General features: G+C 50.4%; 1 protein-coding gene across 7 annotated transcripts in view; it reads right to left on the bottom strand.

The window, feature by feature from the left end:
* The window catches only part of Mta1 (metastasis associated 1), a 37,822-nt gene extending 22,186 nt beyond the window's left edge, over nucleotides 1-15,636 (bottom strand). For 5 of the 7 annotated variants that reach the window (XM_057782267.1, XM_057782265.1, XM_057782264.1 and 2 more), the window contains exons 1-2: nucleotides 15,444-15,631; nucleotides 4,340-4,407 (exon numbers count right to left, since the gene is read on the bottom strand). In XM_057782267.1, coding sequence (XP_057638250.1) covers nucleotides 4,340-4,407; nucleotides 15,444-15,471 — 96 coding nt within the window. In that variant the 5' untranslated portion in view covers nucleotides 15,472-15,631. Of the gene's footprint in view, nucleotides 1-4,339; nucleotides 4,408-15,443 lie in introns of all 7 variants that reach the window. The other 2 variants (XM_057782266.1, XM_057782268.1) reach the window with 2 other exon arrangements.

Here is a 15,636-nt window from a genome sequence, read left to right on the forward strand (position 1 = left end):
TCCAGGCAAGTCAGGACTATACAGTGAGACCACGTCTGAAAACTAATATTAATAATAAAGGTGCTATGTTGTGAGGTTATAACCCTGGTTAGTGTCCCCACCCTGGGAGGAGATGTATACATTACTATGCTCTACACAAGGTGTCTGTCTGTCTCCTCACTCCTGTTTATCCACCCTGTTCACTTACTTATATTGGCATGGTCTGTGGTCACCTGCTATATCCAGAGCCATCATCCAAGAGAACTCTATCCCTCCTGTGCTCAGGTCAACCTTCTACAGCCACTGGGGTCTCCCTGGTTGGCTCTTGTATCTGACAAACCTCACCGTGGTGAAGCAGCTCATAGTCTGAAGCATCAGCACTCAACAGTGAGTCCTGCAGTGACAATAGCCCCACCCCAAGATAGCCACTTGGGCTGACTTCCACAGGTTCTGACAGTTACTGAAGGCCAGAGCTCACTTTGGATCCAGCCCAATACTATTACACATCTCCTGATTCGGTATTTTAATGCTGTTCCACGTTCATACCCTGTCTTTATTCTTTTTCTGTCGCTAAGCTGTTGCTTTGCTAGAGTACCTTAAGGGAGAAAAGAACTTAGCCTGGCTCATAGTTCCATATTACAGCCCTCCGTAACAGCAGCCTCAGGAACGAACTTGCAACAGCTAGTCACATGGTATCTATGTGATATGGATATATATGATATATCACATGCCAGGGAGCAGTGATGAGTGCCTGCTGCTGCTTTCTCTGCTTACACAGTCCTGGATCCCAGCCAGCGAATGGTGCTCCCAGAAGTGGGTGGGTCCTCCCACCTCAGTGAACATAATCAAGGTAAGATGTCCAAGGTGTGCCCAGAGGGCGGCCTTGCATATGATTCTAGATTCTGTCAAGTTGACAATACTAATCCACCATCACACACTCTGATGGCATACAACCACAGAAAGATGGCTGAGCTAATACTGTGTGTGACATTGCTCCTTCCTCTCCATTTCTCAAATCCACGTTCATTTACATTTACTTAGCTTTCCACTCAACTGTCTATCATGGAATCCCCTCAACAGCCTACAAGTGGGGTCTAGGAACAAATGTCCAGCTCTGATCACTGGAGACACTCCCACATCATCTTCATGGGTGACTTAAGCTGGGATAACTCTTAGTACACCCAGGATGACGGCCTGGACACAGGGTTAGTATGACTTGCCTTCTGCATGGACATGGAGAATGCAAAGTGCAGCTGTGTGCTCATGCAATCTGCTTTCTCTCTAAATTTAGAGTTTTTTTTTGGGGGGGGGGTATTTGTGACACGGTCTCACTATGTAGACTTAATTTGACTTGAACTTACTATGTAGACCAGGCTGGTTTCAAATTCAGAGTTCCACTGCCCCGTCTCCAAAGTCCTGAGATTAAAGGCATGTACATCTACCACCCAAGCCCTCTAAATTACTCTCTCTCTCATGTTCTGAATGACAAGACACACCCAAGAAGACCCTCCGTTCGGCCCTTATTCCTTAGATCACGCGCTGGGGGACTCGTTTCCTTAATTCCTCCTACATAGGTGTTGGATTTTGAGGTTGTCTCTGGTTTTCTGATTTGTGTCACTATTCTTGTTCTACTTTCTAGAAAGTATCCTTAATTGTCACCAATCTTCCTTTTCTGTTTTCACTTCTAGAAGTTTGTGCTCATTTTGGGAGCTTCTCTCACTTTGTCCCTGGTCACAGCACCTGCCCATACTTGGTACTTTCTCCTCCTTCCTGAGGTCCTGGACTCTGTCCCCTACACTAGCAGTTCCTTTTCAGCTTAGCTCCATGTTCATGTATGCACGAATGTTGCACAGCCTCTGGAGGCAGGAGTTTCTTATCATTAAAGGTACTACTTGCCTTTCCTCTGTAACAGGGTCCTGAAGCAACTGCACATGTGTTGAGCATGTTAGCTGTGGATGGCAGCCAGGGATATCAGGCAAGTCATACTGCCTTGTTAACTTCATGTGTGGAGGGGTGAGACCTAGAGTACCTCTCACAGGCTATGGAGATCAAAGGTGTGTATGGTCTACCATAGAGGTTCATACCATACCGTAGAGATCCAAGGCCAAGGCCAAAACAGAAGCCCAGATAGGAGCCCCATCCTTCTTTTTTTTTTTTTTCTTCCCGAGACAGGGTTTCTCTGTGGCTTTGGAGCCTGTCCTGGAACTAGCTCTTGTAGACCAGGCTGGCCTCGAACTCATAGAGATCCACCTGCCTCTGCCTCCCAAGTGCTGGGATTAAAGGCATATACCACTACCGCCCGGCAGAAGCCCCATCCTTGTGACGCTGAGAGACAGCAATGCTGGTCTACAACTGGGAATCTGAGCCTGCCAGCCAAGCTCACAACTCCCTACTATATGACTTGTCCTCTGCACTTGGCTTTGAGTTAGGGGAGACTTATGCCAGAATCCCACTTGAAATTTTAGGGTTGACACAGCTACATACATGCCGAGCCAAGGGGTACCCTCCAGCTGCTGCTCACTGCAGGATACAGGGGGCACAAACAGCCACAGACTTGGCTCACTCACTGCAGCTGGGTTACTCCTCTACAACGTGTGTGCTCATGTTCAAGCCTGTACAACTGAAATGAGTAAACGAGAGCCTGTTTGGTCCAAACTGAGAGCTCCAGCCACCCAATCTATGGCCCTGCCTATTGCCAATTGTAATAGGCCAAACATAGGGTACCTGTCTGGGCTCTAATCCCTGTAAAGTACAACAGAGGAAACACTAGTGCTCACCTATGCCATGACAGGCCTCAGGTCTCCAGAAGCGGCCCATATGCTCTGACCAGTTCATCTTCCCAACATCTCCCCAGGTGCACATATGCACACACAAACACACAGCATAAGGCCTTACACAGCACAGTATGAGCAACATGAGTCCCAAGGAGCTGGCAGCCAAACCCTAGAAGCTGGGGCTACAACGAGGCTTCCATCAAGAGCCACCTGCAGAGCCAAGTCAGGCTCAATAGGGCCACCTGTGGGACAGCATCCAACCTTGCACTCCCTGTCCCATTTGATCCCAAGAATCCCACACCACCATTCTAGCAAGACTGAAGTCTAGGAAAGCAACTGGTCTGTGGTACTCAGGAAGGCTACAGAGTCAGGTGGTGGTAGCACACACATTTAATTCCAGCACTCAGGAGGCAGAGGCAGAGCCTGATCTACAGAGCGAATTCCAGGATGAGCTTCATGGCTACTGAGAAACCCTGCCTCAAAAAACAAAAAACAAACAAACAACAACAATAACAAAAAGGCTATGGAGGCCTCAGGGCCACCCAGTCTGGCAGAAAGGAGTATGTTTCCAGGGATACGGTTCTGGGAAATCCGTCATGTCCTCTGCTTTGCCTTGCATTGGAGGAGGCAGAGCAGGAACATGCCTGTCTACCAGCACGCTAGGGAAAAAAAGTCTCTAATCATATGTCAACTTGTTCATTTTCCACACTTGTAGCCTCCACCCTAGGTTGTCTGTGGATATCCCAGGGTTCCAGTAATGAAACAACCATGTCCCCAGACCAAGGATTAAGTATCTGCCAAGGATTCACAACATTCCAGCAAACACAAACCATGGTAGAAGAAGCAACTGGGGTAAGACGCCAAAGGACCCCCAGTATATAAATACTCCGCGCACCCTCAATCAAGGTGGTAATAGACAGAGCAGACAACTCTGCAATGTTCAAGGTAGTCCTGTGGCCAGGAAGCCACCTAGGCTAACAGAAATGGGAGGAGAAGAGAAGGGAGTGTGCGTGTATAGGTGGAAGCAAGAGCACGAAGGCCACTGCCCTTGGTCTGTGACTGGTCTCCAGAATCATCCACCATCCTCTGAGTTCTGGGCGTGCTCAAGCCCACAAGGGCACCTGCTACAGACAGACTGCTATGTGCTGAGAGATGGGGTAGGGGAACTAGCAACACCTCAAGGCTGCCCTGAGCTTGTCTTCAAGAAGCCTAGGTATGGGCTAGAGAAATGGCACAGTGGTTAAGAGAACTGGCTGCTCTTCCAGAGGATTCAGGTTTGGTTCCCAGTAACAACATGGCAGCTCACAATCATCTATAACTCCATCTAATTCTAGGGGATCCAAAACCCTCTTCTGGTCTCCTCAGGCACAGATATACATATAGACAAAACACCCATACACATAAAATTAAAAAAGAAAAAAAAAAATCAGAAGCCTAGACATAGCCCCCAAAGAGCCATAGGACTCACAGCCTCTCCTGAAGGGACATCAAAATTTAGGCAGCAAGACCCTGACCATCCACATCAGGGAAGACTCTACTTCTCCCTACCAGGATTGGGCAGTAGCATTACTGTGTTGAGCTCTTACCTTATTGAGTTCTTCAATCCTGCGGATCAGGTACGGGTTGCTGGAGGAGTTCTCAAAGTAGACATAGTCTGCAAACAGAGAGGCCATCACTCATAGCACCAAGTCTCTTAGTCATTTCCACCATTCTTAGACCCACAGAGAACTGACTGGGAACCTCAAGGAGACCCTCTAAGCCCTGGCCCCACTCTGTTAGGGGTTGGAAGGCTGGGGCTGGAGGAAGCAAAGTCCTACACCATCAGAGCAGTGAACAGGCTGGGCCACATCACAGCTGTGGAAGGGTTAGAGAAGGGCTGTCCTGGGAGGAGTCTGCAGCCCTCAAACATCCTTCAGGAGCACAGGCCTTTGTGGGAAGCCTGTAGGGCCTGACTACAGCTTTCCCCAGAAAGCCCAGCCCCTGCTCCAAACTACTGGACACCTTTCCAAGTAGCTGCTGCAGGCAAGAACAGTGTGTCTACCGTTCACCACCAGAGGCCCGGCTCAAAGATAGGCACAAAGACTTTGAAAGCTGGGAGAGTCCGCCTGGACAGCTTAGATGACCCCACTACCACAATGCTCCGAGAACCCTAGTGCAGACAACATGCTGGACTGTCATACTGCCAGGCCAGCGGAACCCCCCTCCTTAGCTGAACTGACTAGAGGGTTACTCCTGTTGAAATGGCAAGAGTTAGCAACTGCAGTTCCATGCTCCCAAGCAGGCACACACTCGCAGGCCTGTCACCATATTGCTTCCTGAGCCTGTGCCACCTGCCAGTGGTAAGCCACATCCTTAGAACTCCAGCAGCTAGTACTCAGAGACATTCACACCAGGATGAAGGGTCTCCAGGGAAAAGCAAGGCCCGAGGGAAGGAAAGAGTACAGGATTGGAGAAAGTCTCTGGGCTTAGATTTTGGACCCTCCTGAGGCCCACCTTGTGAAAACACCCTGATGAACTTCATCATCGTGGATAATTTAATAAAACTAGTTTTCTATTTGTTTTTTTAAAGCATTGATGGTTTGGTGGTAGAATTCTTGCCCACCACACAGGAGGCCTCAGGATTGATTCCCAGTCAATGCCGAAATATACTTTGAGCCAGGAGGTGGTGGAGCACACCTTTAATCCCAGCACTCGGAAGGCAGAGGCAGGTGGACCTCTGTGAATTCGAGGCCAGCCTTGGTCTACAGAGCAAGTTTCAGACAGCCAGAGCTATATGGAAAAATCCTATCTCAAAATTTTTTTTGAAAAAGGAAAAAAGGCATCCATAATCTAAACTTTCATGATTACAAATTATAGCAAATTAAGCCCCTAACACAAAATTGTTTATACTTGGCCAAAAACTGGAATAAAATAAAATGTTTCCTAAGTAGAGAAGAGGCAAACAAGCAGAGCACCCTAGGACGACACGAGAGGCAGGTACTGAGGTAGCTCATCTCAGAGAAGCACAAGCACAACATCCAAGAACTAGGGCCGGGCACTGGTATGGGGATGGGTGGTGCCATGACAGGAGGGCTTGCTCACAGACAGGTTCACGTGCTATGTCTGCGGCAGCAGTAGCTCAACTACACACCTTTTCCAAACCTCAGAGGTGCCTGTCCAACAAGAATGAAGTATGCTGGGGGCTGGAGAGATGGCTCAGAGGTTAAGAGCACTGGCTGCTCTTCCAGAGGTCCTGAGTTCAATTCCCAGCAACCACATGGTGGCTCACAACCATCTGTACTGAGATCTGGCACCCTCCTCTGATGAAGTATGCTAAGTGCGCACTATACATTACTAAGAAAATAAAGAAGACTCTAATAAAAACAAAAATCAATGTGAACTTAGACAAGAATAAAATTAAAGAAAGTGTTTGATATCCAGTTACACACACACACACACATACATGCACACACACACCCCCCATGAAAAGGTCTATATGATAAAACTACAAACAGTATGTGGACTGGAGAGGTGGCTCGGTGGTTAGTATGTAAAGTTCAACATCCACATGGAGTGACTGACAAAGGCATGTAATTCAAGCTCAGGGAGCCGATGCCCTCTTCTGGCCTCCACAGGTATTTGCACTTATGCACATACCCAACAGTAGGTACTGTAAAATGTGTCCTTGAGCTGCAACAGAGACAGGCAGAGGTCCCGACAGTAGAATCTAGGCATGGAGGTTAGGTCTGAACTGAGTGCAATACACAGTAGGTACAACCAAACTTCCAAACGTTTAACGGATGAAATTACAAAGTACAGACCAATTAACGAGAAAACAAGTGGCTTGAGGGTGACAACAGCTCGCGGTTATTGTGCTGCTCATGCTCACAGCAATGCTGCCAAGGCTCAGACCTCGTAACTTTGGAAACAGTCTCTCAACAGGGTTGCAAACATGGGCTCTGTGTGCAGATACTGATCTGAACAGATGCACTTGCTGTGGAGCTCACCATGTTCTTTTTAGGGGCCTGTTCTCCCAGGTTGTCCACAGCCCTGGAATGTCTCCTTCCCAGACCCTGGCCATGCCAAACAGTCCCCCTTTAGGGGGCAGAGACTGAGTGATGAAGACGAACATATGACCAACCTGCCGTAACAGTCCTAGTTCCAAGGCCCATCTCCATTGGTAACCACATGCTGGCCTGCACACCTTCCTCTTCTGAGACCCAGCTACGGCCTCAGCTGGTGCGGAGAAAGTAACTGTTCAAGAGAGCTGCATCTCATGAGCCTTTCTAGGAAGTACTGGTCCTGCCAGCAGTCTTGGGGAGTAGCCTGCTCTGCATAGCGAGGATCTTAGTGCTGCCGAGGTGAGGACTCCCAGCATAGACACGGGCTCCCGCCAGAGTGGCAACATGAGCTAGGAAATATTCCTGACCAGACCTTCCCATTTTATTTCCCCCTAGAAAAAGTGAACTTAATACAGATAAGCTTCTCAATAAGTGCTTCGCAGCCTTGAGTGGTGTACTTTACAATAAATTAATAGCATTACCAGACATGGAGCAAAAACTAATTCTGAAAGTCATTCATTGCATTAATAATGGCCGTTAAAAGTGGGCTGTCTTGTTTTGGGAATCTTCTACTCTGGCCCAAGTTTAAGTACTGGCAGCTATCACGCTGAGCTGTGCATCGAGTCAGATCACAATCTTAACCTTCTGCTTCTGACAATGTCCGCAAGACTGTGGCCCACCAAGCCTTTGCCGTCAGAAGCATGCTATCTGTGGCACTGGCTCAATAAAGAGTGGTTGCCTCTCTGGCTCTTTTTTTTATCTTTTTAAACCAAGTTTCTTCATTTATCTAGTCCCGCCAGCTTAGCGATTCCTCTCCCGTCTGCACTTTCCCAACTTCTCCCAGCTCACAGACTGTTCCACAGGTTTACACATCCTTAGCTGGCCAAGGATGAAGGAGCTCACTAAGGCTATACACTGACCACCCCACTACCACCACCACCACAAACACACACCAGGCTCATTGCAAGCCCATTTCCTTCAGACCCTGCTCTGGAAGCTCTATGGCTAGTTCAAGTGCTCAGCTTCTCCATTCACTTCTTTCGGATCACTCAGAGATCCGTCTGCCTGCCTCTGCCTCTCAAGTGCTGGGATTAAAGACTGAGCTGCCACCACCAGTCGGATCCAGACTTTCTGAGGAGGCTGACTTGGTGTGAGGGTCTCCCTTTAAATTTTCTAACTGTACTGACCATTCGGCTTCCTTAAGCCGAAGCCACTGTAACACCAACACATACTTCACTCCTCCCACATGGTACCCGCTGGATATTGAGTAGGGCTTTACCATTAGAGGTAATCAATGACTGATGGCACATTTAGCACTGCCTTCAAACCACCACTAGGTTCCCAATTCACACAAGTGTATCCACAGCACACACATGCGCTGAAGACGGTGTCTGTAGGACCTACAGTCATGTTGAGCACACATAAAAGCTACTGCTACTGTTAACAAAGGAAATACATATTTGGTCTCCAGTCCCACTTCCTGGCACATGGCTCCTAAAAACCCTGGGACCTTCAGAGAGATAAGAGCGTCCTTTTCATGTGCTACTACAAGATATGGAGTGTCTCCAAAGGACCACACCCAGAGAACCTGGTCCCCAGCTTGGCAGTGTCGGAGTAGAACATAGCAGATCTTCAGGCCACAGCAGGCAAGCCCCTGGAGGGAAGGGAGGGCCTGGGTTCCTTCCCTGTTTTGTTTTCTAGTAACGTTCCCTGTCACCAGGAGATGCTCAGTTTTCTACCATCTTGCCTTTCTACCCAAATACTCTATTTTGTCACAGGCCTAATGGCAAGGACAAAAGACAGAGACTGAAACCTCAGAAACTGTAAACCAAGATAAACCTTTCTTCCTTGTAAAGTGGTAGTCTCAAACTATGACAATAAAAAGTTGGCTAATACAGAACACCGGGAGATTGTTATACTGGGCAGGACACAGTGGGCTGGTTACACCGGAGGCTTTCCAAATTGCCCAGCACATCACAGGACAGCGTGGGAAGTTTATACCGGAGGTTCTCCACAGCCCAGCACAGAACTAACCACAGAAAGACCAGGCAGGATCAGAGGGTTCAGACTGTGGCTCTTCATCTGTATGCTTCCTTGTGTCCTTTGTAATGAGCCAACAAACACTGTGACTGCTCACTGTAAGCTGCTCCAGCCAATTAATTGAACCTGAACAGTATAGTGGGGGCCCTGACCCAAAGCAGTGCTCTACTGTGCCTAAGGAGGAAAAGTTTACTGGTTGTAACTCAGAATCTGCCACAGAACATACATACATTAGCTTTATAGTGGCAATGTTCCAATAAAACTTTATTTATGGGCAAAGTAATCTAAATTTCATATAATCTTCTCATGTCATGAAGTATTCTTGTGACTTTTTTTCTCAACCACATAAAAATGTAAATGCCATTCTTAGCTCATGAGTCACACAGATCTAGGCAGGGTAGTTTGCCAATGTAGTTTGCCAGTCTCCAAGAGACCCTGCCATGAGCCAGGGTCATCTGAATCTCACCAACTTGTTTGCTTGGTAGAGAACAAGCTAGGGCCAGCAACTAAGAGCACTTGCAGCCAAATCTGACAACCCAGAACCCACATGGTCGAAAGAAAGAAGAGACTCCCTAAATTGTCCACATGTGTGTTATGTGGACATTCCTCTCAACACACACTCGAGCGTGCACGCACACTTGTGTATAAATAAATGTAAAAATTTAAAAAAAAAAAAAAAAAAACAAACAAGATGCCAGGTAGTGGGATGGTGCAGGCCTTTAATCCTAGTACTCCAGAGGCAGAGGCAGGCGAATGTCTGTGAGTTAGAGGTCAGCCTGGTCTACACAGCGAGTTCCAGGACAGCCAGGGCTACACAGAGAAATCCTGTCTTGAAAAACAAAACAAACAAAAAACAAGAATCAGGTGTAGTGGTGCACATCTTCAATCCCAGTGCTCATGAGGCAGAAGCAAGAGGATCTCTGGGAGGTTGAGGCCAGCCTGTTCTAACTAATTCACTAGTTACAGTGAATTCCAGAACATTCAGAGACCTTGTCTTGGGGGGAGGGGAGGTTAACAAGCCAATTGTACACTTTTTAAGGGAAAACCCAGAAACCAGGACAGTCGGTACTATTCTGTAAAACAACCGAGTTGGAGGAGTGACCGGCGGCTTCCTACACTGCAGGAAAGCTAGCAATCTAGATACGCATTGGCAAAGACTAACGGATGGTCAGTAAGCAACAGAACAGCCAGCAGCCTCACTTCTTACCAGGCTGCCAAGATGACCCAGTGGGGAGAACTGGACGCTTACATGCAAAAGCATAAAGAATCTTAATCCTCACACAGAAACTAATGAGAAGGATACTAAAGTCAAATTCAAATGTTTAAAGATTCAATAATAAAAAGGGTAACTACTTCATGATCTTGGATTCTAGATACACAGAACACACAACTTCAGTCTTCTGAAAAGGGTCTGAAATGCGAACTATAAACCAACTCTTGGGACTAGGATACAGCACTTGTCCAGTATAAGCAGGCTCTTGGTTAGCTTCCACACCACAAAATAATACATAAATAATCATCACACAGCTCACAACAGTAAGCATACAATCCAATTTTAAAACCAGGGAAATGCCTGGCATAGAGGTGCACACTTTTAATCCAGTACTGGGGAGGCAGAGGCAGGTGCGTGACTCTCTGACTCCAAGCCCAGCCTGGCCAATAGAGTCTATGTCAAAAAAACAAAACAAAAATAACCAAACAAAAACTGAAAATCAAAGGCAGGCAGCTGAACATGGTAACCATACCTTATTCCATACAGCAAAGGCATGATGAGCGTCAGTTGTAGCGCGCCACTGCGCTCTGCGCCACAGCTGACAGCTGACAGCGCCGTGGTGCGCAGAGCGCCGTGGCGCGCTACAGTCAGTTTACGGGCAACCTGGGCTAACAGCAAGAGTCCATCTTAAAGAGCCAAACAATCAAAACTGCCAGGGATGGGAGCCACCTACCACTAGGGAGTTCAAATTAAAACAGGAATGATGCTAGGCGCGTGGTTTTAATCCCAGTGCTCGGGAGGCAGGGGCAGGCGGATCTCTGTGAGTTCGAGACCAGCCTGGTCTACAAGAGCTAGTTCCAGGACAGGCTCCAAAGCTGCAGAGAAACCCTATCTAGGGAAAAAGAAAAAAGCAAAATAACAGTAAAGGGCATCCTGCATACCTGCCAAAAAGCAGAGAAGACACCCATGTGCAGAGGGAAGGTTGAACTTTTGGGGGAGGGGGGTTTGAACTGAACTCTCGCTTAGAGCACCTTGGAACGTCACCTGCCAGATTCTCAAGAGCTACATACAGGCCAGCCATCCAACCCACAACTGCACAACTGTGTATTTTATCCAGGAGAAATGAGAACCCACGTTCACTGTTTATCACCTCGGAAATGCATTGGTGGATACAAGCTGACACACTGGAGAGGAGCACCTCTCGGTCGGAGAAAGCCAATCTCAGATAATACTAATTCCCACATGCAGAGTGTCTGGTGAAGAAGCCATCTCAAAGAATGGTTCCATCTATGCAACACTGGGGTACAAGGCACAGGAGTAGTTGAGAGAGAACGGAGACTCCCCAACTAAGGATACCAGGAAACATGTAGGAATGTTTGAAGGTCCATAGTGACATCAGTCAAAAGTATAGACTTAACATTACAGTTAGAACTTACAGTCCTAGCACTTAGAAGGCTGGGGCAAGAGGGCAGGGTAAGCCCAGGAGTCTAAGGGCTGCTGGTCTGGCTAGCATGGCTGCTACCTTACCCCGGGGCGCAGCCCACTTCTACAACTCCCACTACAGATGCAGACTTGGGGAAGAGCCAAGACTTCCGGGGTCTTCCCTGAAACATGTGCTGTGAAAAAGAGCCAGGCAGGACCCAGAAGCTTCAAAAGGGCTCCTCAAAATAGCGCTGTGCTAGGGAAAACCAGAGACATTAGAACACTGCACAGGCTCACAGTACAGGCATCCCCTTGAAGCCTGGAGCTTTCAACCATGGAAACATCTTAGTAAAAACCTTCAACTGAAAATAAAAACTGCTGGAACTGAAGCTACAGTCCAGTGGTCTAGTTTCACAAGACCTTAGGTTTGATCCCCCAGTATCGCACATTCAATTTAAAAACAAACAGCTGGGCGGTGGTTGTGGTGGTGCACATGCCTTTAATCCCAGCACTCGGGAGGCAGAGGCAGGAGGATCTCTGTGAGTTCGAGGCCAGCCTAGTCTATAGAGCGAGTGCCAGGACAGGCTCCAAAGCTACACAGAGAAACCCTGACTCAAAAAACAAAACCAAACCAAACCAATAAAGAAAAAAGAAAAAGAAAAAAGAAAACATAACCAGGCCAGGCGATGGTGGCACACATCTTTGATTCCAGCGCTCTGGAGACAGAGGTACTCTATGAGTTTGAGGCCAGCCAGCCTGGACTACAAAGTTCCAGGACAGTCAGGGCAATACAGAGAAACCCTGTCTCAAAAAAACAAGTAACAAGAAACATAGAAGCAGAGCACAAAACTACACCTAACACCATGATTAAATACAAATGATTTAAATGAAAACCCCAAGGTAGGAAACCAAGAGGCTGGCTTTGGGCACATGAAACACCACACCAAAGCGGGACACAAGGCCAGCTGTAATGTGGCTGTGGCCTGCAGGCTGTTGCTTCCTGTCATCTTCCACAAGCACAGTAAAATAGAAACAAAAGCCACTTAAGAGTACAGGAGTTAATTTCTTGCAATAAAAGAAAAATACTGCAGGGGAATGGCAGCAGCCCTTCAGCTACAGGAAAAAGGCTCCACACACAAGCAGCCATGAGGTGGAGACTCGAGGGATTGCTGGTCTTCTCGTCAGTGATGCCACCTGGTTTTATAATAGATGCACAGGTAAGAAACCCCTCAGCCATCACAGGCTGGTTCAGGAAGGTCCTGGCTCTCAGGCACTGACTGGCAGGAACTACTCAGCAAGTCCACTTCTTGAGAAAGCAGCAGTTCATGATCCTTCCCTCCTGACCACCTGACCCAAGTGGTCTGCTGGCTTCTGTAACCTCACCTATACCTGATCCTGCCTAGCCTACCCTGACAAGGCCCCCAGAGAGCATGCTAAGAACACAGGATGCCCAAACAGTTGACAACATTTGGGACATACTTGCACTAGGGGTCTTGGCTGTTTTTCTGGAATTTACCCCTGATTGGGCATCTTGTAGTTTTTGGTGCATGTGCCAAGAGAAAAGAGGGGAGCAGGGGGAGATTCCCCAAGCTAGGTCCCCACCAGCACTGCCTAGGACAAGGCAGACTTCCCAGAGGGTCAAACTCTAGACAACAAAACCAGACTGAACCAAAGCCTGCTCAGAGAGCCACTATGGGTCCTCTCATCTGGGGGCTTGAGAGTCTGGCAAGCAGTGACTGAGGCAGGAAGCCAATAGCCAACACCCAGAGTCTCATCCCAAGGCCCTGCTGGGATTCACAGGGTGGCACTAGAGTTCCCTATCCAGAAAGCAGGGAATGACAAAGTTCCTTTTACAGGTGCTAGCCCTTGGCCTGCCATGGACACCCTCAGGGTTAGCTCTGGAGACTAGCTCACTGCAAAAGCACTCCTGGCAACATAGCAGGCGCCCAGACCATGCATGGCGGCACACAGGAATACTGACCTATCCCTGCTCCTTAGCCACATCTATACTTGCCTGGCATGGAAGCTCAGGGTCCAGCCACCCACCCTTATGGGACCTCAGACAGGCCAGGGCACCAGGTACACCCTGGGTGAACAGCCACAGGACACAAGATGAAAACAGATGGATGCCTATCCTTATCATGGGGAAACCAAGGCACATTAAGAACCGAGTCAGAAGCCAGGTCTTCTTCATCAGCCTGCTAGGGCCCTGGCTGGAGCGCTCTGCTGGGATTACTGGGCCAGGCAGGCGTGGGTGGGGCCCTTAAGAATGGGAAGCTTGGCATAAGCACCTGGGGAAAGGACCCAGCGCCCTGTAGCCCCCTTCCTCATTCTCACCACTTCCCCCCCCATCTGAGTCAGACGCAGGAGTCCAGGTCTCCTCTCTCTTGCTAGTCATTCATTTCTTCAGCATATGACATGCCATCACGGGCCAGAAATCACAGCAAGGAAGAAATGTGAACTGGGTGGGAAGGGGTGGCTGGGGACCAGGATGATGGGAGCCTTTCACAGGTGAAGGAGAACTTTCAGAACGAGGGAACTAGAAGTAAGAATCCCAATCGGCAGGAACCATGGGCCTCATGTTGGACAGGAAGGGGGTCTGAAGGCAAAAATCGTCCACAGGGCAGAGCAAGGCCCAGCATCTGGAAGAGGGCCACCAGAGGAGCCAGAAGCAGAACAGTTCCTCTCTGCCCCTGAAGGCAGGCCAGTAAGCAGGGAGGATCCAGTGCTCTGGCCCTCTTCCTTTGGGACTGGCAAGGCAGAAGCTTCAATGAGGACCAGCCCCTCCTCACAGGGCCCCAACACTCCAGGCTGTGCCCTGTGGCAGGACTAGCCAGGAAGCAAAGGTGTGAGGCCAGGAATTCCCTGGGAGGGCAGAAGAGCCAGGGCTCCTGCAGTGGGTGGACCTGGGCTGGCTGGGTCCTGCTGGTGTAAGATGGGTCATGCGGGGCAGTGGTGCTTCTGGGTGGTCTCCCACTCCATCACACGCTCACAGCAGAGACCAATTTTACTAGTGGGAGAGATAGCAGCAGAGACCCATCCACATTTATGCTGTGACCCCAGGGAGGGTTTCCAAGTCCAGAGAGGAAGCAGAAGGCTATGGGATGAGATGACTGTAAGGGTCAGCATGGGCCGTATGTGTGCAAGGCCATCTCAGAGTGTCCCCATCACACACAAACGGGGAAAGGGCCTCCTTGGAACCAACAGGGGGACCAGCGCCAGCAGCAGGCCCCCATGACTCCAACTCAGTGGGGACCTCTGCCTTCCCAAAGGCTAGTGGTAGAGTGCCTCCTTGTCGGGCCAGGGTGAGCAGCAGGCTGAGAAAAGTTTGGGGTGACTCAGACCTGCACTTGGGATGAAGGTCCCCTGCTGTAGCCAACCCTCCCCCCAGGAATCCCTGCTAAGGAAAGCCCCTCGGCCACGCTCGAGGGGCTCGTAGACCGGCTTGTGGTCCCTGCAAACAGGACTCCCGGTGCCTGCACACCCAGCCCGCCCTGCATGGCCCCTGAGGACACCGCTCGCCACCTAGACCCCCAAACTCCTGCTCGCGGGACGGCAGCCAGAGCTCCAGAGGCACGTGCTCCGGCTCAGGGACTCCGGCCCGGACCCAGGCCCAGGCCTCGCGCCGCCGGGCCCGCCGGCCACCGGGATGCCCTGGCCACTCGCCGCTACTCCGCCCGCGTCCCGCGGGCTACCCCCGGCCCCCAACAGGTGGGCACAGCCCCCTCCCACAGCCGCTCGTCCCCCGCGCGCGTGCTCCGGCCCCGGCGGCCCAGGGGCCATTTTGGGCCGGAACGAGCACCGGAGACCAGAACCGAGCCTCGCGGGCGGGGCGCGAGCGCGACGGGGGCGGGACGGGGGGGAGGGGCGCGGGCCGCGCGCGAGGGCGGCGTGGGGGAGGCGCGGAGGCCGCGGCGGGGCCGAGAGGCGCGGGCGGCGGGCCCGCGGCGCATAAAGGCCGTGGCGGGGCCTTACCTCCGACCCTGTACATGTTGGCGGCCATGTCCGGGCCGGCGGCGGGGCCGCGGGGCGCGGGGCGCGGGCGCGGGCGGCGGGCCGGGCGCGGGCCGGGGCGGGGGCGGGCGCGGGGGCGCCGGCGGGCGGTTTAAAGGGACCGCACTGCTCCGCCGCCGCCGCCGCCGCCGCCTCCGAGGCCGCCGAGGCCGCG

The sequence above is a fragment of the Chionomys nivalis genome, chromosome 10, assembly GCF_950005125.1.
Source record: "Chionomys nivalis chromosome 10, mChiNiv1.1, whole genome shotgun sequence".
NCBI lineage: Eukaryota > Metazoa > Chordata > Mammalia > Rodentia > Cricetidae > Chionomys > Chionomys nivalis.